The 26,636-nt window shown below is 38.6% G+C and overlaps 1 protein-coding gene across 1 annotated transcript in view; it reads right to left on the minus strand.

The window, feature by feature from the left end:
* Positions 1 to 26,636, minus strand: part of LOC139469762 (uncharacterized) — a 67,150-nt gene that overhangs the window by 31,892 nt on the left and 8,622 nt on the right. The window contains exons 4-39 of the mRNA XM_071252044.1: positions 26,457 to 26,617; positions 25,900 to 25,950; positions 25,416 to 25,497; positions 25,092 to 25,153; positions 24,572 to 24,644; positions 24,105 to 24,152; positions 23,226 to 23,291; positions 22,081 to 22,253; positions 21,647 to 21,694; positions 20,743 to 20,832; positions 20,309 to 20,395; positions 19,124 to 19,237; positions 18,799 to 18,856; positions 16,654 to 16,776; positions 16,408 to 16,530; positions 15,532 to 15,654; positions 15,280 to 15,402; positions 14,362 to 14,484; positions 14,110 to 14,232; positions 13,213 to 13,335; positions 12,961 to 13,083; positions 12,043 to 12,165; positions 11,791 to 11,913; positions 10,119 to 10,241; positions 9,867 to 9,989; positions 8,953 to 9,075; positions 8,701 to 8,823; positions 7,029 to 7,151; positions 6,777 to 6,899; positions 5,866 to 5,988; positions 5,614 to 5,736; positions 3,815 to 3,931; positions 3,062 to 3,127; positions 1,663 to 1,817; positions 934 to 981; positions 414 to 500 (exon numbers count right to left, since the gene is read on the minus strand). Of these exons, the coding sequence (XP_071108145.1) occupies positions 414 to 500; positions 934 to 981; positions 1,663 to 1,817; positions 3,062 to 3,127; positions 3,815 to 3,931; positions 5,614 to 5,736; positions 5,866 to 5,988; positions 6,777 to 6,899; positions 7,029 to 7,151; positions 8,701 to 8,823; positions 8,953 to 9,075; positions 9,867 to 9,989; positions 10,119 to 10,241; positions 11,791 to 11,913; positions 12,043 to 12,165; positions 12,961 to 13,083; positions 13,213 to 13,335; positions 14,110 to 14,232; positions 14,362 to 14,484; positions 15,280 to 15,402; positions 15,532 to 15,654; positions 16,408 to 16,530; positions 16,654 to 16,776; positions 18,799 to 18,856; positions 19,124 to 19,237; positions 20,309 to 20,395; positions 20,743 to 20,832; positions 21,647 to 21,694; positions 22,081 to 22,253; positions 23,226 to 23,291; positions 24,105 to 24,152; positions 24,572 to 24,644; positions 25,092 to 25,153; positions 25,416 to 25,497; positions 25,900 to 25,950; positions 26,457 to 26,617 (3,800 nt within the window). The remainder of the gene's footprint in view (positions 1 to 413; positions 501 to 933; positions 982 to 1,662; positions 1,818 to 3,061; positions 3,128 to 3,814; positions 3,932 to 5,613; positions 5,737 to 5,865; positions 5,989 to 6,776; positions 6,900 to 7,028; positions 7,152 to 8,700; positions 8,824 to 8,952; positions 9,076 to 9,866; positions 9,990 to 10,118; positions 10,242 to 11,790; positions 11,914 to 12,042; positions 12,166 to 12,960; positions 13,084 to 13,212; positions 13,336 to 14,109; positions 14,233 to 14,361; positions 14,485 to 15,279; positions 15,403 to 15,531; positions 15,655 to 16,407; positions 16,531 to 16,653; positions 16,777 to 18,798; positions 18,857 to 19,123; positions 19,238 to 20,308; positions 20,396 to 20,742; positions 20,833 to 21,646; positions 21,695 to 22,080; positions 22,254 to 23,225; positions 23,292 to 24,104; positions 24,153 to 24,571; positions 24,645 to 25,091; positions 25,154 to 25,415; positions 25,498 to 25,899; positions 25,951 to 26,456; positions 26,618 to 26,636) is intronic.

A 26,636-nucleotide genomic window follows, 5' to 3' on the forward strand; every position in this document is an offset into this window, starting at 1 on the left:
ACTTGGTGAACACGATGAACACGATGAACATGGTGAACATGGGGAACATCATGAACATGTGAACACGATGAACATGTGAACACGATAAACATGGTGAACACGATGAACACGGTGAACATGATGAACATGGTGAACACGATGAACACGGTGAACATGATGAACATGGTGAACATGGGGAACATGATGAACACGGTGAACATGATGAACATGGGGAACATGATGAACATGGTGAACATGGGGAACATGATGAACATGTGAACATGGGGAACATGATGAACACGGTGAACATGATGAACATGGGGAACATGATGAACATGGTGAACATGGTGAACATGATGATCCTGATGGGTTTCTACTCAGTGATTATCATCTACATCACGTTTCTATCACTGATGAAACTATGCAGCTTTTACCTTATTGACGGCGATGTACACTGGTGAGGTGAAAATAGGGGCCTCGTCGTTCACGTCCGTTATGTTGAGAATCAACTTTGTCGAATCCTGAAATCCGAATGCGCAAGAGCATATTAACGGCTTTAATATACATGTATATATCATTCTACTGGCGTCTGGAAACACCGTTCGACCACAACAGGATTATTTAATAACAAAGGTCATTTATACAAAAATGGAAAATCGATGAATGCATCACATTCATTAGGCATAACAATATGAACGAAACATAAAAAAAATCCACATATTCTTTTCTTAAGCCACTGGGAACTTTCCACTTTCCTGAAATTTAGCATGCTTCACATTTCGTCGACAAATCAACGATCTTTTTAAACATTATTACCACATCAAGAGACCACAGGTAGGTGCTTTGAATACGTCCTTGTGGGTTAACATTCTCGGTGGATTAAGGAAAACGCCAGTCCTTTAAAACTAGAAAAAGTAATTATCAGAACAATACTTATATTTTACGTGTACCTACCCCATAATTACCGTCATAGGCGAAGATCGTAAAATTCATTCTGTTTACCTGAAACAGACAAATTGGAAATCACGTACAGGAATATAGGGAATATTGAAAATGTACCACTTAACGTTTTTTTAACATCCAAACTGGAATGGAATGGTAGTCGTGTGGATAATGTTTTGGGGTTCGATTCCCAACATGTTGTCTTTTGTGCGAACCCCATTTCTGGTGTTCCCTCGCCATGACATGGCTTGAATATTTCTGGTATGTCCTATTTTCTGTTGGCCTTTTACACAACAAAATGTAACCGTAATATGAGAGGGGCACGTGTAGCCCAATTCTCTTAGGCGCTGTGCAGAGTTGCGTTTTTTTGGCACGCCAGAAACCTCTGATTGTGGGTTCGAATCCCGGTTCGTCTCGAATATGTTTCTAGGTTTGTCAGCACCACACCCGTGCTCGCGGGTTTCACCAAAGTGGTTATTATAAAACATCTAAGACCTGCATTACTTCGAACTTTCCTCCCACATTAAGGTGACACGCCGTGATATAACTGGAAACTGTTAAAATCAACGTTAAACCCAACCCACTCACTTACTCACTGAGCATGCGAAACAAAGTCGAAAGTCAAGCGAACCTGCAACATGAGATTTATATTTGGATTTTTTTGAAAATTAGGCTGGTCTATTATCAAACCGACTGAACCCGATCTCTCCGATAACAGATGCAATGAATTAAGTGGAATACCCTCTCTCTGTCCAGTGAGCGGCCAAGAGACACTGATATGAATGCAGATGACCCTAAAATAGTGAGACTCAGACGTATTGTCCCCGTTCTGTCACTTGAAGACACTGCTACACGTTGTGTGGGTGATAGCAGGTTCAACCGCAGAAGCTGCGTCCCTGGAAGAATACAGGTTACGATTAAGAAACTGACAGATAAAGTCTTATCTTTTGCATCTAAATAGTCAACTGTGAGTATACCACAGTCTGGTGAGGTGAGGTAAAATGGGGTAAAACGATTATTGCATTTATATAGCGACGTGCATGCACGTGTGTGTGTGTGAGCGTGTGTGTGTCGGCTTGTACTAGTCCGGACTGATGTCGATTTATAGTGCTAGCGCACTGAGATACCATGCCGCAGTTTAACATGAATACCCCACTCAGACACAGTATACTGACTCCGAACCGACCAGTCCTTGATTTATCCCCTGAATGCCGAGCTCCAGACAGGGTAACAACAAGTACCATCTTTTAACGCCTTTTGGTATGACGCGGCCGGGGATCGAACCCTAGACCTTCCGCTCTCCAGGCGGACGCTCTACCACTAGGCCACGGAAGCTGTCGCCACAGACTGGTAAGTACATAGTCGGTTATGATAAATGAGTAGAAATATGTTTATCTTTTCGGGCAAATAACGAGTAGTGGCGATCGCATTAGGAATAGACTAATGATATACTTAAACTGTAGAACATATACTGATGGAAATAAATAAGGGAACACTTAGTTTTAGACACAGTAAAATGATATGCTATCATAGGTTCCCGGCCTTGTCTACCAAATACGCGTTGGAAACAATGCACTCAAACACATCCTAACATTTGATTCTGACGTGTTGAATTTGTATGCGCGCTATTTCAAATGTATTGACAGAAACGTTATTTCCCTATATTGTACCTTATTCGTTTCCGTTATTATTTTAATAAACAGTTTATGATATGGCATGCATCCTGCATGTTATTGCTAACTTGTTACAATCATCATTTGTAGAAATATGCTTCACTGCAAGGTAACACTGAGGAAGCATCATAACGTTAAAAAACCGTGAAGATCCGGGCAAGAATAGGTCCATAGCAACCCATGCCTGCGTAAGAGGCGACTATGCTTGTCGTAAGAGGCGACAAACGGGATCGGGTGGTCAGACTCGCTGACTTGGTTGATGCATGGCATCGATCCCAATTGCGTGGATCAATGCGCATGATGTCAATCACTGAATTGTCTGGTCTAGACTCGATTATTTACAGACCGCCGTCATATAGCTGGAATATTGCTGAGTGAGGCGTTAAACAACAAACAAACCAAACAAAACCTTAAAGTTAAACATCCCTATGTGTAACTTTAAACTTTCTTTCAAACAGATTCAGTACCTATTGGTGCTGCCTCGCTGACATTGACTGTTGTGGAACGAACCATAAACCTCGGAGTTCCCTCAGCTGTAAGATAGAAGACATAAACATGGTGGGTAGGTAAGGACTAGGCAATGCCAAACAACAAGAATGAACAAGGCTCTTTGATGTCCAAAATATACGATACATAAGCTTTCCCTTTGCAAATAATCACAAGAATGTCCAAACATTGATCCAGTTTGCAGTAATGTAATTTTCTATGACTTTTTCATGTGGTTTCCTACTATAGTAATTCTTATTACAGACAGAGTTTATGTATACAACCAGCACATGTTGTGACCAGAGACATCCTCTTATGACGACGCTCCACATGTGAGTAGTTTATCATCAACTCGTTGTAGGGTTGATTTGTGACATGTAGGCAATTGTTCATGGTACCATCATGCCACATGTTTTTGTCACGATCATAGTGTCACCTTGCCGGTGCTTAATTAATATCGACGATGTTTTATTATAAGAATGGTTGATGTCTACTTACTGTATTCTCGCTGTGCAAAGTTGCGTCCCTTGGGCACGCCAGAAACCTATGATTGTGGGTTCGAATCCCGGTCAGCACCATACTCGTGCTCGTGTGTTTCACCGAAGTGGTGAACGTCTGAAACCTGCATTACTTCGGGCTTTCCTCCCACATTAAGCTGACACGCCGCGATATGACTGGAATACTGTTAAAAGCGGCGTTAAACCCAACTCACTCACTCACTCACTCACACTTACTGTATTCACAATTGTCTCCCGAAAATCCAGCAAGGCAGTTACACATGTATCCACCAGACATTGCTCTGATGCAAGATCCACCATTACGGCATGTGCCGCAAGGATTGCTGGTGTTCACTGTAAAAAAACACATTATTCTAAGAAACAGAACAGTAAGGGAATAAGGGAATAAATGAGTTGGGTATACCGCCACTTTGAACTACATTTCAGTGTGGATAAAAAACATAAATAAACGATCAGGGTGATTGTTAGATTCAAACCCTCGATCAGCGGATCAAAGCACGGCCATGCGACGCGAATCTGCACAGAATATTTTGACACTGACCATTGAATGAAAGGTTAGAAAAGGGAAAGGGAAAAGAAAAGGAAAAGTCAACGTATATAAATTTAACGTTGAGTCCCCTAAATTTAGGTGTGCTGCAACGTTGAGTGATTTTGAAGTACGGTATCGCCGTTTCCTTTACAATTGACTTCAAAATTGTTTTGCGTTTATAGAGGTGTAAACATAAAAAACGTGTGCATAATATGTAAATGCTCGTGAACGTAAAGTCTGTACATCCATTTAACGTTTATACCTCTATAAACGCAAAACGTATTGAAGTTAATGATTATAAATATATACATCTACAAAAATATATCTACAGACTGCTTATTTGATCATTCACCAACACGGGAGTGAGTTGGGTTTAACGCCGCTTTTAACAGTATTCCAGTTATATCACGGCGTGTCAGCTTAATGTGGGAGGAAAGCCCGAAGTGATGCAGGTCTCAGACGTTTACAACTTCGGTGAAACCCACGAGCACGGGTATGGTGCTGACAAACCTAGAAACTTAATCGGGGCGAACCGGGATTCGAACCCACAATCATAGGTTTCTAGGGTGTCCAAGGGACGCAACTCTGCACAGCGAATCGGGGCGCCTTAGACGACTGGGCCACCCGTGACTCCTACAGTAGGTACAACATTGCAGCTAAATGTATATACGTGTAAATACCTATGTAACTAATAGTTGCCGGTTCCGAAGCTTTCTTTGCATCTTACATAAAAAAGGTTACGTAATGAAGAATGTATATGTTCGAATCGTATAGTTTGTGTATTGTGTATTAAAACACTTTGAGTTTTCCATGCGAAAATTTCATCAATCAGATATAAAATTTTACAAAATAAAATATACAAATATGTACCAATATTACAATCTAAACACTGCTTCCCGGGAGAATGGACACACTTATTTTAGAAGATATGACATAGTGTTCAACAGTTAGTTCCTGTATTTGTTCAATATTTCAGTTTTGGTGGTCAGGCTCGCTGAACTTGGTTGATGGATGTCATCTTATCCCAGTTACATAGATCGATGCTTTAGGTGTCAATAATTTGATTGTCTGTCCCAGACTCGATTATGTACAGACCACCACAAGTCTGAAGCTTAAGTTTAAACTTCTTGGCCAAAATTCATGTTACGAATTGCCAAACACAGACACACTCGCGCGCACGCACGCGCACACACACACACACACACACACACACACACACACACACGCACGCACGCACGCACGCACGCACGCACGCACGCACGCACGCACGCACGCACACACACACACACACACACACACACACACGTTTATTTCGTTCCAATGTTAATTGACAAAGACATGAGTGCCATAACGGGCTGCGTAAGGTTGCGTGCTCCAAGCAGCAAGACGAAAGGGGTGGAAAGAGGGTTGGGGGAGTTGGCGAATTATTAGAAACCAACAAACTGTTTCAATATATTTTGTTTATACGTGTAGCAGTGATACTTACTACTGGCACAGTTATATCCTGTGTATCCAGAGCGGCAGTTGCATCTGTAAGAGTTGTTGACTCCCCTTACACAGGTTGCACCATTTAGGCAAGGATTGCTCAAACATCCAAAAGTGGAATTTCCTGGAATGAGAAAATGTACAAATATATGTGACTGACGTGTAGTTTGTAGTGTGAAATATAAGCATGAGCAATAGAATGATCATTAATGAAAATCACTCCATAATGAAAATGAGCCTAGTGTTAACTTACTGTATGTACAGTTGACTCCTGTGAATCCTGGTCTGCAGGAGCAGGTGTAGTTTCTGTTGCCTCTGCTGATACAAGTTGCACCATTCATGCAGGTGTTGTTTCCACAGGCATTGCTTGTGTTCCCTGGAGAAAGAAAGTGTTTTCGATGTAGTTCTATAGAGAAGAAATCTTTGGGATTAAAGCTTAGAACGACACTTCAGCAAGACGACATTACAACAGGTGTTACTAATTATTAATTTCGAAAGAAGTGAATTCATTGATCATGTCCGTTTGATCAAGCAACAGTTTGTGAAAAGACATATGTTTGTGAGTATGTTTGTGTAAAACTATATAGGTTGAATGAAGACTGGGATAAGAAATGAATTCACAACAACATGACACCTATCATTTTAGAAATGTAAATGTGTGCGGGGATGTGTAAACAAGGATTTCTTTGAAATCTTAATCAAAACCTAGTCACATGTTGGAGGAAACATATTCAAACAACTTGCCAGAATGACTATTGACACAAATTACGCATACCCTCCCCAACCCCACCCACCCACTCTTGCCAGTGACAAGAACAAATGAATAAAAACGATATTTTAACAATAAAAAAAATGAAAACAGGTATTATTGATATTTGTTTTCTCAACGTTAGAAATGATTAGAAACTGTTTTCGTAAAAATGTGGCTCTTAAATAGACATATTAATGTGGGAGGTAAAACATGCAATTGATAAAACCTTGCAGCCTTTACCTCGAATTGTGGATAACACGATGTCATTTGATAAAGAAATGAGTTCCTCAACTGACAAGCTTCGTGCTCCTAGCAGCAAGACAGGCTGTATAGTTACTTAATCTGTCCTTCAATGGTGAACTATTAGAAAACCTACAAACTATTAGAATTGATTCTGTAAACGTGATACTTACTACTGGCACAGTTATACCCTGTGTATCCAAAGCGACAGTAGCATCTGTAAGAGTTGTTGACTCCCCTTACACAGGTTGCACCATTCAGGCAAGGATTGCTCAAACATCCAAAAGTGGAATTTCCTGGAATGAGAAAATGTACAATTATATGTGACTGAAGTGTAGCTTGTAGTGTGAAGTAAAAGCTCGTGCATGAGAATGATCTTTAAAGATAACCACTCCATAATGAAAATGAGCCTAGTGTTAACTTACTGTATGTACAGTTGACTCCTGTGAATCCTGGTCTGCAGGAGCAGGTGTAGTTTCTGTTGCCTCTGCTGATACAAGTTGCACCATTCATGCAGGTGCTGTTTCCACAGGCATTGCTTGTGTTCTCTGGAGAAAGAAAGTGTTTTCGATGTAGTTCTATAGAGAAGAAATCTTTGGGATTAAAGCTTAGAACGACACTTCAGCAAGACGACATTACAACAGGTGTTACTAATTACTAATTTCGAAAGAAATGAATTCATTGATCATGTCCGTTTGATCAAGCAACAGTTTGTGAAAAGAAATATGTTTGTGAGTATGTTTGTGTAAAACTTTATAGGTTGAATGAAGACTGGGATAAGAAATGAATTCACAATAACATGACACCTATCATTTTAGAAACGTAAATGTGTGCGGGGATGTGTAACCTAGTCACATGTTGGAGGAAACATATTCAAACAACCTGCCAGAATGACTATTGACACAAATTACGCATACCCTCCCCTCCCCACCCACCCACTCTTGCCAGTGACAAAAACAAATGGATGAAAACGATATTTTAACAATAAAAAAAATGAAAACAGGTATTATTGATATTTGTTTTCTCAACGTTAGAAATGATTAGAAACTGTTTTCGTAAAAATGTGGCTCTTAAATAGACATATTAATGTGGGAGGTAAAAAATGCAATTGATAGGAAATAAAACCTTGCAGCCTTTACCTCGAATTGTGGATAACATTGATGTCATTTGATAAAGAAATGAGTTCCTCAACTGACAAGCTTCGTGCTCCCAGCAGCCAGACAGGCTGTATAGTTACTTAATCCGTCCTTCAATGGTGAACTATTAGAAAACCTACAAACTATTAGAATTAATATGAATGAATGAGTGAGTGAGTGAGTAGGTTTTAACGCCGCTTGTAATAGTATTCCAGTTATTTTGCGGCGTTGCAACTTCATGTTGGAGGAAAGCCCGAAGTGATGCAGGTCTTAGATGTTTACCACTTCGGTGAAAGCCATGAGCACATGTATGGTGCTGACAAACCTAGAAACATAATCGAGGCGACCTGGAACTCGAACCCACAATCATAGGTTTCTTGCGTGCCCAAGGGACGCAACTCTGCACAACGAATCTCGGCGCCTTACATGACGGGGCCACTCGTGCCCCCATCATGTTTGAAATGTAAATGTGTGCGGGGATGTGTAAACAAAGGTTTCTTTGAAATCTTAATCAAAACCTAGTCACATGTTGGAGGAAACATATTAAAAAACCCTGCCAGAATGACTATTGACACAAATTACGCACCTTCCTACTCTTGCCAGTGACAAGAACAAATGAATGAAAACGATATTTTAACAAGAGAAATAATGAAAACAGGTATCATTGATATTTGTTTTCTCAACGTAAGAAATAATTAGAAACTGTTTTCGTAAAAATGTGGCTCTTAAATAGACATGTTAATGTGGGAGGTAAAAAATGCAATTGATAAAACCTTGCAGCCTTTACCTCGAATTGTGGATAACATTGATGTCATTTGATAAAGAAATGAGTTCCTCAACTGACAAGCTTCGTGCGCCTAGCAGCAAGGCAGGCTGTATAGTTACTTAATCCGTCCTTCAATGGTGAACTATTAGAAAACCTACAAACTATTAGAATTGATTCTGTAAAAGTGATACTTACTACTGGCACAGTTATATCCTGTGTATCCAAAGCGACAGTAGCATCTATAAGAGTTGTTGACTCCCCTTACACAGGTTGCACCATTCAGGCAAGGATTGCTCAAACATCCAAAAGTGGAATTTCCTGGAATGAGAAAATGTACAATTATATGTGACTGAAGTGTAGATTGTAGTGTGAAATGAAAGCTCGTGCATGAGAATGATCTTTAAAGATAATCACTCCATAATGAAAATGAGCCTAATGTTAACTTACTGTATGTACAGTTGACTCCTGTGAATCCTGGTCTGCAGGAGCAGGTGTAGTTTCTGTTGCCTCTGCTGATACAAGTTGCACCATTCATGCAGGTGCTGTTTCCACAGGCATTGCTTGAGTTCTCTGGAGAAAGAAAGTGTTTTCGATGTAGTTCTATAGAGAAGAAATCTTTGGGATTAAAGCTTAGAACGACACTTCAGCAAGACGACATTACAACAGGTGTTACTAATTATTAATTTCGAAAGAAGTGAATTCATTGATCATATGCGTTTGATCAAGCAACAGTTTGTGAAAAGATATATGAATGTGAGTATGTTTGTGTGTAAAACTATATAGGTTCAATGAAAACTTGGATAAGAAATGAATTCACAACAACATGACACCTATCATTTTAGAAATGTAAATGTGTTCGGGGACGTGTAAACAAAGATTTCTTTGAAATCTTAATCAAAACCTAGTCACATGTTGGAGGAAACATATTCAAACAACCTGCCAGAATGACTATTGACACAAATTACGCACCCCCTCCCCAACCCCACCCACCCACTCTTGCCAGTGACAAGAACAAATGAATGAAAACGATATTTTAACAATAAAAATAATGAAAACAGGTATTATTGATATTTGTTTTCTCAGCGTTAGAAATGATTAGAAACTGTTTTCGTAAAAATGTGGCTCTTAAATAGACATATTAATGTGGGAGGTAAAACATGCAATTGATAAAACCTTGCAGCCTTTACCTCGAATTGTGGATAACATTGATGTCATTTGATAAAGAAATGAGTTCCTCAACTGACAAGCTTCGTGCTCCTAGAAGCAAGACGGGTTGTATAGTTACTTAATCCGTCCTTAAATGGTGAACTATTAGAAAACCTACAAACTATTAGAATTGATTCTGTAAAAGTGATACTTACTACTGGCACAGTTATATCCTGTGTATCCAAAGCGACAGTAGCATCTGTAAGAGTTGTTGACTCCCCTTACACAGGTTGCACCATTCAGGCAAGGATTGCTCAAACATCCAAAAGTGGAATTTCCTGGAATGAGAAAATGTACAATTATATGTGACTGAAGTGTAGCTTGTAGTGTGAAGTAAAAGCTCGTGCATGAGAATGATCTTTAAAGATAATCACTCCATAATGAAAATGAGCCTAATGTTAACTTACTGTATGTACAGTTGACTCCTGTGAATCCTGGACTGCAGGAGCAGGTGTAGTTTCTGTTGCCTCTGCTGATACAAGTTGCACCATTCATGCAGGTGCTGTTTCCACAGGCATTGCTTGTGCTCTCTGGAGAAAGAAAGTGTTTTCGATGTAGTTCTATAGAGAAGAAATTTTTGGATTAAAGCTTAGAACGACACTTCAGCAAGACGACATTACAACAGGTGTTACTAATTACTAATTTCGAAAGAAATGAATTCATTGATCATGTCCGTTTGATCAAGCAACAGTTTGTGAAAAGAAATATGTTTGTGAGTATGTTTGTGTAAAACTTTATAGGTTGAATGAAGACTGGGATAAGAAATGAATTCACAATAACATGACACCTATCATTTTAGAAACGTAAATGTGTGCGGGGATGTGTAACCTAGTCACATGTTGGAGGAAACATATTCAAACAACCTGCCAGAATGACTATTGACACAAATTACGCATACCCTCCCCCCCCCCACCCACCCACTCTTGCCAGTGACAAAAACAAATGGATGAAAACGATATTTTAACAATAAAAAAAATGAAAACAGGTATTATTGATATTTGTTTTCTCAACGTTAGAAATGATTAGAAACTGTTTTCGTAAAAATGTGGCTCTTAAATAGACATATTAATGTGGGAGGTAAAAAATGCAATTGATAGGAAATAAAACCTTGCAGCCTTTACCTCGAATTGTGGATAACATTGATGTCATTTGATAAAGAAATGAGTTCCTCAACTGACAAGCTTCGTGCTCCCAGCAGCCAGACAGGCTGTATAGTTACTTAATCTGTCCTTCAATGGTGAACTATTAGAAAACCTACAAACTATTAGAATTAATATGAATGAATGAGTGAGTGAGTGAGTAGGTTTTAACGCCGCTTGTAATAGTATTCCAGTTATTTTGCGGCGTTGCAACTTCATGTTGGAGGAAAGCCCGAAGTGATGCAGGTCTTAGATGTTTACCACTTCGGTGAAAGCCATGAGCACAGGTATGGTGCTGACAAACCTAGAAACATAATCGAGGCGACCTGGAACTCGAACCCACAATCATAGGTTTCTTGCGTGCCCAAGGGACGCAACTCTGCACAACGAATCTCGGCGCCTTACATGACGGGGCCACTCGTGCCCCCATCATGTTTGAAATGTAAATGTGTGCGGGGATGTGTAAACAAAGGTTTCTTTGAAATCTTAATCAAAACCTAGTCACATGTTGGAGGAAACATATTAAAAAACCCTGCCAGAATGACTATTGACACAAATTACGCACCTTCCTACTCTTGCCAGTGACAAGAACAAATGAATGAAAACGATATTTTAACAAGAGAAATAATGAAAACAGGTATCATTGATATTTGTTTTCTCAACGTAAGAAATAATTAGAAACTGTTTTCGTAAAAATGTGGCTCTTAAATAGACATGTTAATGTGGGAGGTAAAAAATGCAATTGATAAAACCTTGCAGCCTTTACCTCGAATTGTGGATAACATTGATGTCATTTGATAAAGAAATGAGTTCCTCAACTGACAAGCTTCGTGCGCCTAGCAGCAAGGCAGGCTGTATAGTTACTTAATCCGTCCTTCAATGGTGAACTATTAGAAAACCTACAAACTATTAGAATTGATTCTGTAAACGTGATACTTACTACTGGCACAGTTATATCCTGTGTATCCAAAGCGACAGTAGCATCTATAAGAGTTGTTGACTCCCCTTACACAGGTTGCACCATTCAGGCAAGGATTGCTCAAACATCCAAAAGTGGAATTTCCTGGAATGAGAAAATGTACAACTATATGTGACTGAAGTGTAGATTGTAGTGTGAAATGAAAGCTCGTGCATGAGAATGATCTTTAAAGATAATCACTCCATAATGAAAATGAGCCTAATGTTAACTTACTGTATGTACAGTTGACTCCTGTGAATCCTGGTCTGCAGGAGCAGGTGTAGTTTCTGTTGCCTCTGCTGATACAAGTTGCACCATTCATGCAGGTGCTGTTTCCACAGGCATTGCTTGAGTTCTCTGGAGAAAGAAAGTGTTTTCGATGTAGTTCTATAGAGAAGAAATCTTTGGGATTAAAGCTTAGAACGACACTTCAGCAAGACGACATTACAACAGGTGTTACTAATTATTAATTTCGAAAGAAGTGAATTCATTGATCATATGCGTTTGATCAAGCAACAGTTTGTGAAAAGATATATGAATGTGAGTATGTTTGTGTGTAAAACTATATAGGTTCAATGAAAACTTGGATAAGAAATGAATTCACAACAACATGACACCTATCATTTTAGAAATGTAAATGTGTTCGGGGACGTGTAAACAAAGATTTCTTTGAAATCTTAATCAAAACCTAGTCACATGTTGGAGGAAACATATTCAAACAACCTGCCAGAATGACTATTGACACAAATTACGCACCCCCTCCCCAACCCCACCAACCCACTCTTGCCAGCGACAAGAACAAATGAATGAAAACGATATTTTAACAATAAAAATAATGAAAACAGGTATTATTGATATTTGTTTTCTCAGCGTTAGAAATGATTAGAAACTGTTTTCGTAAAAATGTGGCTCTTAAATAGACATATTAATGTGGGAGGTAAAAATGCAATTGATAGGAATAACATCTTGCAGCCTTTACCTCGAATTGTGGATAACACGATGTCATTTGATAAAGAAATGAGTTCCTCAACTGACAAGCTTCGTGCTCCTAGAAGCAAGACAGGCTGTATAGTTACTAAATCCGTCCTTCAATGGTGAACTATTAGAAAACCTACAAACTATTAGAATTGATTTTGTAAAAGTGATACTTACTACTGGCACAGTTATATCCTGTGTATCCAAAGCGACAGTAGCATCTGTAAGAGTTGTTGACTCCCCTTACACAGGTTGCACCATTCAGGCAAGGATTGCTCAAACATCCAAAAGTGGAATTTCCTGGAATGAGAAAATGTACAATTATATGTGACTGAAGTGTAGATTGTAGTGTGAAGTAAAAGCTCGTGCATGAGAATGATCTTTAAAGATAACCACTCCATAATGAAAATGAGCCTAATGTTAACTTACTGTATGTACAGTTGACTCCTGTGAATCCTGGTCTGCAGGAGCAGGTGTAGTTTCTGTTGCCTCTGCTGATACAAGTTGCACCATTCATGCAGGTGCTGTTTCCACAGGCATTGCTTGTGTTCCCTGGAGAAAGAAAGTGTTTTCGATGTAGTTCTATAGAGAAGAAATCTTTGGGATTAAAACTTAGAACGACACTTCAGCAAGACGACATTACAACAGGTGTTACTAATTACTAATGTCGAAAGAAATGAATTCATTGATCATGTCCGTTTGATCAAGCAACAATTTGTGAAAAGAAATATGTTTGTGAGTATGTTTGTGTGTAAAACTATATTGGTTGAATGAAGACTGGGATAAGAAATGAATTCACAACAAAATGACACCTATCATTTTAGAAACGTAAATGTGTGCGGGGATGTGTAAACAAAGATTTCTTTGAAATCTTAATCAAAACCTAGTCACATGTTGGAGGAAACATATTAAAAAAACCTGCCAGAATGACTATTGACACAAATTACGCACCTTCCTACTCTTGCCAGTGACAAGAACAAATGAATGAAAACGATATTTTAACAAGAGAAATAATGAAAACAGGTATCATTGATATTTGTTTTCTCAACGTAAGAAATAATTAGAAACTGTTTTCGTAAAAATGTGGCTCTTAAATAGACATGTTAATGTGGGAGGTAAAAAATGCAATTGATAAAACCTTGCAGCCTTTACCTCGAATTGTGGATAACATTGATGTCATTTGATAAAGAAATGAGTTCCTCAACTGACAAGCTTCGTGCGCCTAGCAGCAAGGCAGGCTGTATAGTTACTTAATCCGTCCTTCAATGGTGAACTATTAGAAAACCTACAAACTATTAGAATTGATTCTGTAAAAGTGATACTTACTACTGGCACAGTTATATCCTGTGTATCCAAAGCGACAGTAGCATCTATAAGAGTTGTTGACTCCCCTTACACAGGTTGCACCATTCAGGCAAGGATTGCTCAAACATCCAAAAGTGGAATTTCCTGGAATGAGAAAATGTACAATTATATGTGACTGAAGTGTAGCTTGTAGTGTGAAATGAAAGCTCGTGCATGAGAATGATCTTTAAAGATAATCACTCCATAATGAAAATGAGCCTAATGTTAACTTACTGTATGTACAGTTGACTCCTGTGAATCCTGGTCTGCAGGAGCAGGTGTAGTTTCTGTTGCCTCTGCTGATACAAGTTGCACCATTCATGCAGGTGCTGTTTCCACAGGCATTGCTTGAGTTCTCTGGAGAAAGAAAGTGTTTTCGATGTAGTTCTATAGAGAAGAAATCTTTGGGATTAAAGCTTAGAACGACACTTCAGCAAGACGACATTACAACAGGTGTTACTAATTATTAATTTCGAAAGAAGTGAATTCATTGATCATATGCGTTTGATCAAGCAACAGTTTGTGAAAAGATATATGAATGTGAGTATGTTTGTGTGTAAAACTATATAGGTTCAATGAAAACTTGGATAAGAAATGAATTCACAACAACATGACACCTATCATTTTAGAAATGTAAATGTGTTCGGGGACGTGTAAACAAAGATTTCTTTGAAATCTTAATCAAAACCTAGTCACATGTTGGAGGAAACATATTCAAACAACCTGCCAGAATGACTATTGACACAAATTACGCACCCCCTCCCCAACCCCACCAACCCACTCTTGCCAGCGACAAGAACAAATGAATGAAAACGATATTTTAACAATAAAAATAATGAAAACAGGTATTATTGATATTTGTTTTCTCAACGTTAGAAATGATTAGAAACTGTTTTCGTAAAAATGTGGCTCTTAAATAGACATATTAATGTGGGAGGTAAAAATGCAATTGATAGGAATAACATCTTGCAGCCTTTACCTCGAATTGTGGATAACACGATGTCATTTGATAAAGAAATGAGTTCCTCAACTGACAAGCTTCGTGCTCCTAGAAGCAAGACAGGCTGTATAGTTACTAAATCCGTCCTTCAATGGTGAACTATTAGAAAACCTACAAACTATTAGAATTGATTTTGTAAAAGTGATACTTACTACTGGCACAGTTATATCCTGTGTATCCAAAGCGACAGTAGCATCTGTAAGAGTTGTTGACTCCCCTTACACAGGTTGCACCATTCAGGCAAGGATTGCTCAAACATCCAAAAGTGGAATTTCCTGGAATGAGAAAATGTACAATTATATGTGACTGAAGTGTAGCTTGTAGTGTGAAGTAAAAGCTCGTGCATGAGAATGATCTTTAAAGATAACCACTCCATAATGAAAATGAGCCTAATGTTAACTTACTGTATGTACAGTTGACTCCTGTGAATCCTGGTCTGCAGGAGCAGGTGTAGTTTCTGTTGCCTCTGCTGATACAAGTTGCACCATTCATGCAGGTGCTGTTTCCACAGGCATTGCTTGTGTTCCCTGGAGAAAGAAAGTGTTTTCGATGTAGTTCTATAGAGAAGAAATCTTTGGGATTAAAACTTAGAACGACACTTCAGCAAGACGACATTACAACAGGTGTTACTAATTACTAATGTCGAAAGAAATGAATTCATTGATCATGTCCGTTTGATCAAGCAACAATTTGTGAAAAGAAATATGTTTGTGAGTATGTTTGTGTGTAAAACTATATTGGTTGAATGAAGACTGGGATAAGAAATGAATTCACAACAAAATGACACCTATCATTTTAGAAACGTAAATGTGTGCGGGGATGTGTAAACAAAGATTTCTTTGAAATCTTAATCAAAACCTAGTCACATGTTGGAGGAAACATATTAAAAAAACCTGCCAGAATGACTATTGACACAAATTACGCACCTTCCTACTCTTGCCAGTGACAAGAACAAATGAATGAAAACGATATTTTAACAAGAGAAATAATGAAAACAGGTATCATTGATATTTGTTTTCTCAACGTTAGAAATAATTAGAAACTGTTTTCGTAAAAATGTGGCTCTTACATCGACATGTTAATATGGGAGGTAAAAAATGCAATTGATAGGAAATAAAACCTTGCAGCCTTTACCTCGAATTGTGGATAACATTGATGTCATTTGATAAAGAAATGAGTTCCTCAACTGACAAGCTATAGTTACTTAATCCGTCCTTAAATGGTGAACTATTAGAAAACCTACAAACTATTAGAATTGATTCTGTAAAAGTGATACTTACTACTGGCACAGTTATACCCCGTGTACCCAAAGCGACAGTAGCATCTGTAAGAGTTGTTGACTCCCCTTAGACAGGTTGCACCATTCAAGCAAGGATTGCTCAAACATCCAAAAGTGGAATTTCCTGGAATGAGAATATATACAATTTTATGTGACTGACGTGCAGCTTGAAGTGTGAAATAAAAGCTCGAGAATGATCATTAAAGGAAATCACCCCATGATGAAAATGAGCCTAATGTTAACTTACTGTATGTACAGTTGACTCCTGTGAATCCTGGTCTGCAGGAGCAGGTGTAGTTTCTGTTGCCTCTGCTGATACAAGTTGCACCATTCATGCAGGTGCTGTTTCCACAGGCATTGCTTGTGTTCCCTGGAGAAAGAAAGTGTTTTCGATGTAGTTCTGTAGAGAAGAAATCTTTGGAATTAAAGCTTAGAACGACACTTCAGCAAGACGCCATTACAACAGGTGCCACTAATTACTAATGTCGAGAGAAATGGATTGATTTATCATGTCCGTTTGATCAAGCAACAGTTTGTGAAAAGAAATATGTTTCTGGGTATCTTTGTGTAAAAATATATTGGTTCAATGAAGACTTGGTTAAGAAATCAATTTACAACAGCATGATCCCTTTTATGTTTGAAATGTGTGCGGATATTTGTGGGTTGATTTTTGAAAATAGAATGTCTCTTAGTAAGATACCCATCAGGAGTTGGGTATTATGTGCTTTATAAAGAACAAATAAAATATTTGAACAATAATAAAACTATACAGAGGTATTCTTTCACAGCTGACTAAGTGCCAGTACATCTATTTTTCATATAATGTCGCTAACTTAAGATATTTCCAATTAAAAAATGATTATGATGATATCAATTGATATCAATTCTATTAATTTGAAAGATATATTATCCAAGAAAACTGTCATTTGAAAATGTTTATTGCAGAGGAAGTTACTAAATATGACATTTCGCTTGTCAATATGATGCGCGATGCTATCCTACTCTGTGTCCTTTACATGGAGTTTCTGTGCTCCGTGATCCCTCGCACTTGCTTTAGTCCTGAAAACTTGGTGAGTGACTGGTGCTGCCGGTCGAGCAGGTCATGTTTCCTTTTTGTGAACACCTTGTGTTATCAGTGACTTTCAGTCAACCGTTCATATAATTTTCATCATTATTTTGACTTTTATTCCCAATGGAATATGTTTCGGCAGATATTCGAAAATAATTATTCACTGGTGTTGACGTTTTTCACTGTGTGTGGAAACTCGAATTGCAATGTTAAAATAGAATAGAGAATTTTTTTTTTTTCACAAGGAAACGAAACGTTTTTTTTAAAAGTCTACCAAAGTAAGGTTCTCATACTTCAGGCATTCATGAAACAAGGCTATTTTGGTAAATATTAAATGTTTTATTGAAAAACAAGGTGAAGAGATAATACTGTATGACCGATCAAGGTTATTTCACAACAGTTTCCTGGTATATAGAAATTATAATGAATCAAGCAACATTCATATTCACGCCAAGAACATTTCATTCAGTTGTGTAAGCCGTCATCAAATAACTGTTTCGCAAAACATTTGAAACATTTAAACAAAGGTTTCTTTGGAATCTTAATCAACACATAGTCACATGTTTGAGGAAACATATTCAAACAACCTGCCAGAATGACTATTTACACAAATTACGCACCCTCCCTCATCTTGCCGGTGACACTGGGGTGAAACGGGACAACAAGGTTTAGGTTAGCAGACTTTCTTGTCACAAAGGCTGTGTATTTTCCATTAGATTTATGCACTGCACAATCCCGTTCTATTCCTTCTTCAGAGAAATACTGTTGAGAATACTAATTGGATCGTGTCGCCGTGTTATTCTCGGTGTTGGTCGTGGTTTGGAATAGGTTTAACACGTAAAAGGAATGCAGGAATTAACGACAGCTCGACACACACGTGTCAGAAATGTGTTCGTCTTTCTAAGGCTTGAACGCGTGTTTCAGTTGGAATATATGACAGATTGATAAAATTAGTTTTTAGTCAGATCGGCGTTCAGTACATATCGTTATTGCCCGTGTTGTTGACATATCAGTCTGTGACATGTCTTACAATTATGTGGAACATAATTTGTATAAACTAGCCACTATATACCACCTCAAATTTCATTTTCAAATTGAAATATAGATAAATTGCAAAATAGTACAGCATGCATGCTTGTTATTCAATTTGTATATGAGTCATATTGTTCACTAGTAACGCTTACGTATTTTGGTTTATGTGAATGTGTGAAAAACCAATTGGCTATCTAAATTGTCCATGCTGATGTATGTATCTGGAGGTTGTTTCAATTCTATTAATAAAAAAATCATATGTAGATAGTGTAAACTAAAACATATTATTACCGTTAGATGCACGGACAAGCACTGTGACGTTAGCTGTTGTTGTCATTCCACCTCCATCCTTCAAGAGGCAAATAATAAGATTATAGATTAGGGCATTGTCATCAGCTAATAATGATAAGTATGATAACAATATGGCAAATAGGTCACATATTATTAACAATAATTACATAAGATGTTCTGAAACTGTTCTGAAATACCGACATGAACCACTGGAATATGCTGTCATTTACTCAGTAAGTACAGTATTTCAATCTTAATACTTTCTTGAGAAACTACATCATTTCTAGAGTGAAAGTTATGCCAACTGTGAACATGGGCTACCCACCACTGCTGTGACAATGAGGGTCACATTTCGGTTTCCTGGTAGTTTTCTCTTCAGGTAAATAGAACCATCTGAGGGATTCATACTGAAGAATGTCTGCATGGATGAATTCACAGTCTGTGGAGAAACATGCACTAAATGAAACGTTGAAAAAACAAAGCATTGTGTTACTTATTGACTATCGTAATAACCGTAGTAAGATTTAATGGACTATTCAGTATAAACAAGTTTCTGAAGGAATAAGGAATACAAAAAACATTATTATTTGTAATACAAACCAAGGATGTCGTATCATTTATATGCTTAATCATTATTTAGCACCGCCAGGAAAACATAATCAAAATCAAATGAATTCGTCATCCATACTTAGGGCAAATCAAAGTACTCATGATGTTGACTAGGAGTTTTTGATGGCAGGAAGGGCCGCCAAAGATAATGACTCCCCCCCCCCCTCCTTGTGACACTCTGAGAGTACAAATACTGTAGTTGTGTTTGTTGGGGGAAATATTTGAGTGTTGTTTGCAGGGGGATAATACTGTAGTGATGTTTTATGAGGGAAATACGGTAGTGTTGTTAGTGAGTGGAAATTTTGTAGTGCTGTTTGTTGGGGGAAAATACTGTAGTGATGTTTTATGGGGGAAATACTGTAGTTCTAATTGTAGGTGGAAATACTTCAGTGCTGTTAGTGAGTGGAAATATTGTAGTGCTGTTTGTTGGGGGGAAATGCTGTAGTGATGTTTTATGGGGGAAATACTGTAGTGATGTTTGTAGGTGGAAATACTTCAGTGCTGTTATTGAGTGGAAATATTGTAGTGCTGTTAGTAGGGGAAAAACTGTACTGATGTTTGTGGGGGAAATACTGTAGTGACGTTTGTGGGGGAAAGGACTGTAGTAATGTTTGTGGGGGAAAGGACTGTAGTGATATTTGTGTGTGACTGTGCGTGTGCGCGTGCGTGTGTGTGTATGGATACTGTAGTGTTGTTTCTCGTGCTCAGTCAGTGTGTGTGTGTGTGTGTGTGTGTGTGTGTGTGTGTGTGTGTGTGTGCATGTGAATACTGTGAATACAATAGTAATGTCTGTTGAAAAACATACTGCAGTGGTATTTGAGGGGAAAATGCTGTCGTGTTGTAGACTTTTTTTATTGTCTCTTTATATTCATGTAGTGCTGTTTGTAGGCGAAATACGTACCCGGAATGAATATGAAACACGACCGTTATTTCCCGAATCCCTGTCGATGGCAAAAACAGATCCAATCCTTAGGCCTGGAAGTGATGACTGAAATACAACATAATCATGTCATATCACAGAAGACAACTTGTTCAGTGATAACATTGTGAGATGACGCTACTTTGATCTCATACGTTCTGTGATGGAATTTATACTATTCTGGTATATTTACATATAACAGCCGTTACACAGCAATTATGATAAAACCATGACGATAGCCAGCGTTGTTCGCGTGTCATCATTGATTACCAGTGATCCATTCATAAAGTTTCACCGCTAAATTGTCTTTTACGCCCTATGATATCGGTTTCCGCTGATAATCCAGACTGGGTATTCACTGGCGTTGACGTTTCACATTTATTAAGGATCTTGTCTTCAGAAAGCCTGTTACTCACGTTGCCAATTGTGAATGTCGTGTTCCTCATGACGAACATTGGTGGGTTGTTGTTTGCACTCACAACATTCACGATAACCGTTGCCGTAGACTGTAAACATAAACATTTTCCATGCACTGTAGCAAGGTGTTAATGCATGACAAAAAGACATGTAAAGGTTTGCTATAACAAATATGAAGGTAAGATGGTGATTCTATAACGAATATGACAGTAAGATGGTGATTATACACACCATTCTTTCTTATTATCAGAAAGCAATACAGACAAATAATACCTATCTTCAAGAAACATCGGAATAATATTAGCAATTGGAATCGTTATTCAATTGAAGAGCGGAACTGACATGTTCAATAACTTTATAATGCTTATGGAAAAAAATAAAATAGTATAGTGAATTGAATATACAAGTTATTTCATGATATCAAAGTTCGAATAGTTATTAATTTATGTTATGAATATGGAACAATCAGCCATTACATAAGCAGGCCGCTTGATAAGATTTTTTCTATAGCCATTCATGTATCATTAGACTGCTTCCGTGGTAGAGCGTCCATCCGGAGAGCGGAAGGTCCGGGGTTCGATCCTCGGCGGCATCATACCAAAAGACGTTAAAAGATGGTACTTGTTGTTACCCTGTCTCGCGCTCGGCATTAAGGGGCTGAAACAAGGACTGGTCGGCTCGGAGTCAGTCATGTTAAACTGCGGCATGGTATATCAGTGGGCTAGCACTATAAAATCGGCATCAGTCCGGACTAGTACAAGCAGCCACATTTCACCTCACCTCATGTAGCATTACGCTACAAGCCGACGAGTCAAGTCACATCTCTGTACAGTATATGGTGTATATGATATATGTATATGATACAAACTATTATTATGATCATATTAAGCTTAGGTATCATACCGTTGATTGGCCATCCTCCGCAGTTACATACAGAACTTCACGCGGAGTCTGTAATACAGAAATAATATGTGAATGATTTATGAAAAAACCCAAACTATTACCGATGCTGTAAGAAACTATTTAACTGGTACCAATGAATTTATTTCTTCTGATAAAGTTTCGCAACTATCCATGCAACCATCATGTGATTAAACTGTCAGGCAAATCTTCATGTGAAAATAAATAGTCATATACAATGATTACCAATGCATCGTTGTTACAATGTGAGGTATGCTAGACAAAAATCCTTATTAAGACATTACGCCACATAGCGTCCCGTATTACCAGATCCGTCATGCAGAAAGAAATGTAACATTATCACGAAGAAACATGTCTAAGTTATCTATAGTTTTAAACAAGCTTGATATTGCTGGAAGCAATGTTTCGATTCTTACCCGTTGTCTGTCAAGAGACTGACGAAGGTAGAGCATTACAAAACGACCAGATGAACTTTGACCTGACGGATTACCCAGTCGGAAGAGTTCCCCATTTTGTGAGTCACGTAGATTAAAAGTGATCTCCTCTGGCCCATCGTCATCAACAGCTATCAGCTGTCCAATTTCATAACCTTGAAGAAAGGAATTGTTGCATGTTTAAACTTAAATCATTCTCTAAATGTACGTGGTTCTATGTCTTAAACACGTTTACCTCTTTCGTTAATATCGTAGCATTGCATGTATTGGATAAAACCGTCTGATTTATGTGTATTACTGTTATGATTGCAAAAACATCATGCCCAGCTACATGAAGACAAGATTACTCAACTACAGTGAGTAAGTGAGTTGGGTTTAACGCCGCTTTCTAACAGTATTCCAGTTATATTGCGGCGTGTCAGCTTAATGTGGAAGGAACGCCTCAAGTGATGCAGGTCTAAGACGTTCACCGCTTCGGTGAAACCAACGAGCACGGGTATGGTGCTGACAAACCTAGAAACATAATTGGGCAAACCGGGATTCCAACCCACAATCATAGGTGTCTGGCGTGCCCAAGGGACGCAACTCTGCACAGCGAATCGCGGCGCCTTACACGACTGGGCCACCCGTGCCCCCTGCTCAACTACAGATCCCTAATCGTCGCGCAAAGATCGCTCTGTGAAACCGGGCTTGGTGTACACTTTGTCGAAAGAAACTAAGCATAGTGCTCACACATGTATTTATGAACCTTGTATATCACTATACATGCCGTTCATTCTGTCAAATACTACCGTGTAAAATTAAGTATATACCATTAATTGATGGTGACTAAAAATGAAACAATCAAGAAATGGTTATTCGAAAGAGAAATTTTTCATACAGGTGTCATAGTTGTGTTTTGGCCTCGCGTTAATAATGTTTCTAAGACTGTTTTTAGCCAAGTATCGTTTTGATAACGTTTATAATTTTTTGGTCAAATCCAATTTTCAAGTGTATACTTTCTTTTGCCTGGCAGTGTACTTCGACTGTAGTCTGTCACTGCATTTCACACGTCACAGATGATGTCACTTCTTCCTATCAAAATAAATGAGTTTGCATTTACCACGTGTTAAACCTGATGTGCTTACCGGCTGGCAGGCCCTCTCTCACTGTGAAGGAGGTTCGGCTGGTGAACACTGGGGGGTTGTTAGTACCTGCCACAAAACGAAATTATTTTATATCTTTGCAAAGATCAATTAATCAGTACGTTCATGCGAAAGCCTTTGGTCCATTTCGAAAATCTTGCATACAGTATTACGTTAAATCTTTGGATTTCCGTTTGGTCTATCTTACATTGACAAAAATAGAATTTGCAGAAAAGAGAGGTGGAAACTGAGTAGATGAAAAATGAGAGAAAGAAGGGAAACATCAGGGAGAAATAAGCGATACGAAATAACTTGACCGGAGGTGAGGAGAAGAAACGAAGAACAATAGGTTAGGAGAGTCCAGCTAGAGGAAGATACAGCTACACTATTAGATGGGTGAAGCATACCGAGGAACCAACAGCAGTTATGAGGATATATGGACAAAGCTACCATGAATTTGGAAATTACTTGATTCTGATTGGTCAATCAGAGGTTATCAAATCACAATAAACCTCTCTGATTGAAACAACCGATTTGACCACGCATCACCATGGGGGCTAATACTTATAGAATAGTAGTTTTGTTTCGTCATTGTCGGGAGTCATATTTAGATAATTACATTTAGATTTATAGGTTACAAACCCGAGCTAAATTTAACACAAGCTCAGTTCCAAATAAAAATTAGCGAGGTTAAATCAACAAGTAACCTAGCCCTGAATTGAAAATAGTATGTTTATCTCCTGATAAACGTATTCCAAACTGGAATAATATAGACGTAAAAGTGACAAAAAAACTTTCATAATCGTGAATCTCTGCTAAAAGATAAAATGGATGATGGCTGCAACGAGTCATTGTACGTTACAATTTGAGAATAGATCTTACCTGTCGTATCATCGGGGTTAAAGATGCTTGGTGGTAGTTGACTGTACACTGGAAACAAGGAGAAGAAATATATTGTCGGATGTCTTCATGCTTGTCATCATACACCGATATAGGGAATTGTATTCCTATAAAACAGTCAGTATGCGTCAATAGATACAGGAATGTGAAGAGTGAGTAAGTTGGGTTTAACGCCGCTATTAACAGTATTCAAGCTATATCGAGGTGTGTCAGCTTAATGTGGAAGGAAAGCCCGAAGTGATGCAGGTCTCAGACGTTTACCGCTTCTGTGAAACCCACGAGCACGTTTATGGTACTGACAAACCTAGAAACCTAATCGGGGCGAACCGGGATTCGAACCCACAATCATAGGTTTCTGGCGTGCCCAGGGGACGCAACTCTGCACAACGAGTCGCGGCGACCAAGTACGTGATGATTTCTACTACATGTACAAGTTCCTGTGCACCCACCTGCTTTGAAGAGGAGACAGAACAGACGAAAACGGGTCAGCGATTCGGATACCGGGCTTTGATTTGTATACAGCTGTGAATAAACAACTTGCATATCAATACACAGGGATATGATCAGTATCTTGAAAGTTTATTATCAATAAATATAATGATGGACAATCTACCAATAAAAAATACTGTATTAAAATAACAAAACAAAAATAAATATTTATACAATATAAAACGCTTCAACATAAGAACAAAAAGATACATTTGTGAGTGATTCTGTTTTTTTACCGTCTTTAGCAATATTCCAGCAATATCACAGTCGGCGACACCAGAAATGGACTTCACACATTGTATCCATGTAGGGAATCGAACCCGGGCCTTCGGCAAAAGGAGCGAAGAACTTAACCACTAGGCTACCAAGTTATTTATACATTAGCATTCTACTAGTTATGCCTCTCTGATTAAGGATAAATAGAAATTGTTACAATGTTTCTTCAAGGTCTTCTAATACGTGATGACCACCAATACTTACATCACAAAGAGTCTCGGTCAGAAGACGAAGATTGGAAGCTACAGTCTGAACATCTGGCGGATCTGAGTACAATACAATCATTATAATTATGTTGGTGATAAGATTCGGTTATAAATATGGCTATTAACCTTAACCCTTTTATAGGTATAACCTCCATAGACCACTAGGGCATCCTTGCCCACCATGGCATTAGAAACATAACTTGTGTACTGTTATCAAAGAAATGGAGGTGAAATGGTAACGATAAAATGAATCTAATGGAAAAAGTGATTTCCAAGTTCGCCTTATAGTGAAAAGTTCACCGTTTAAGTGAGAACAACGTACTGGAAAGGAGCCCGGTAGTGTTGAGTCCGGTAAGGATGGGTGACACAGGGTTGATCACCTGCAGCGTGATGGTAGCAGTGGTCTGTGGACAGATGCACGGAATACAGGCTCAGAAAGAATAAACATCGTGGATATATCGACAGATCCATAGAAACATGACTGAGTGACGTGTACACCGCTTTGAACGGTATTTGGGTTATATCATGGCGTGGTAACTTGATACGGGAGGAATGTCCGAGGTTTAGTTTGGTTCTACACACAGACACACACAGACACACACAGACACAGACACACACAGACACAGACACACACACACACACACACACACACACACACACACACACACACACACACACACACACACACACACACACACACACACACAGAAATATTATACAACATTTCTTGTATATCATGAATGTGAGGGCAAGATGGAATATATATTTGCGCTCGTGTGAAACCGTGTAAGTTGAAGAATACTGACCCTTAATCTTCCATCCGATGCCACGATGTACAGGGATTTCGTCGAAGGTGGCTGAAAGTAGTGATACAGGTGACGAGTGGGATTCAGACAGCTAGTACTATATATGGTTGAAACTATCGTGATAAGTGTTTAACGTTAAGACTAATGGAACACATAACAGTGTTTCACCTTATACACTTCTTAAGCTTGTATTATACTTAAAATTTACGATAGCTTGATTGGGTAGACTATTATCGGGAAAAAAAAAATCACGTGTACTGCAAAAAAAAAAATGACCACAGGTAAAGTAGCATTCCGGTGCACAGTTCTTCCCACAATGTATCAGGAACTGCGGGGCAAAAGAAAGTATGCTCTTGAAAACTAGATTTTACCGAAACGTTAAAAAGTTTATCAACCATGATACCCGTATCAAGTACATATCATCCGTTTCGAATAACCAATTCTTGTTTGTTTCACTCATAGCCACAAGAGAGAGAGAGAGAGAGAGAGAGAGAGAGAGAGAGAGAGAGAGAGAGAGAGAGAGAGAGAGAGAGAGAGAGAGAGAGAGAGAGGTATACCTCTGCCTCCAGGCTGGAACTAAGCTCCACACGTATGGACGACCTTGAGCCTGGTACAGAGTTTAGTTGTACCAGCTGGTTGGTGGCGAAGTCGGAGATGAAGAAGTTGACGGGAGACGGGCCATCGACGTCCACGGCGTTCAAGGTTGTAATGTTGGTACCTGGTGTTGTGACGGGGCA

Source organism: Haliotis cracherodii, unplaced genomic scaffold, assembly GCF_022045235.1.
Source record: "Haliotis cracherodii isolate W230 unplaced genomic scaffold, xgHalCrac1.p SCAF_2, whole genome shotgun sequence".
NCBI lineage: Eukaryota > Metazoa > Mollusca > Gastropoda > Lepetellida > Haliotidae > Haliotis > Haliotis cracherodii.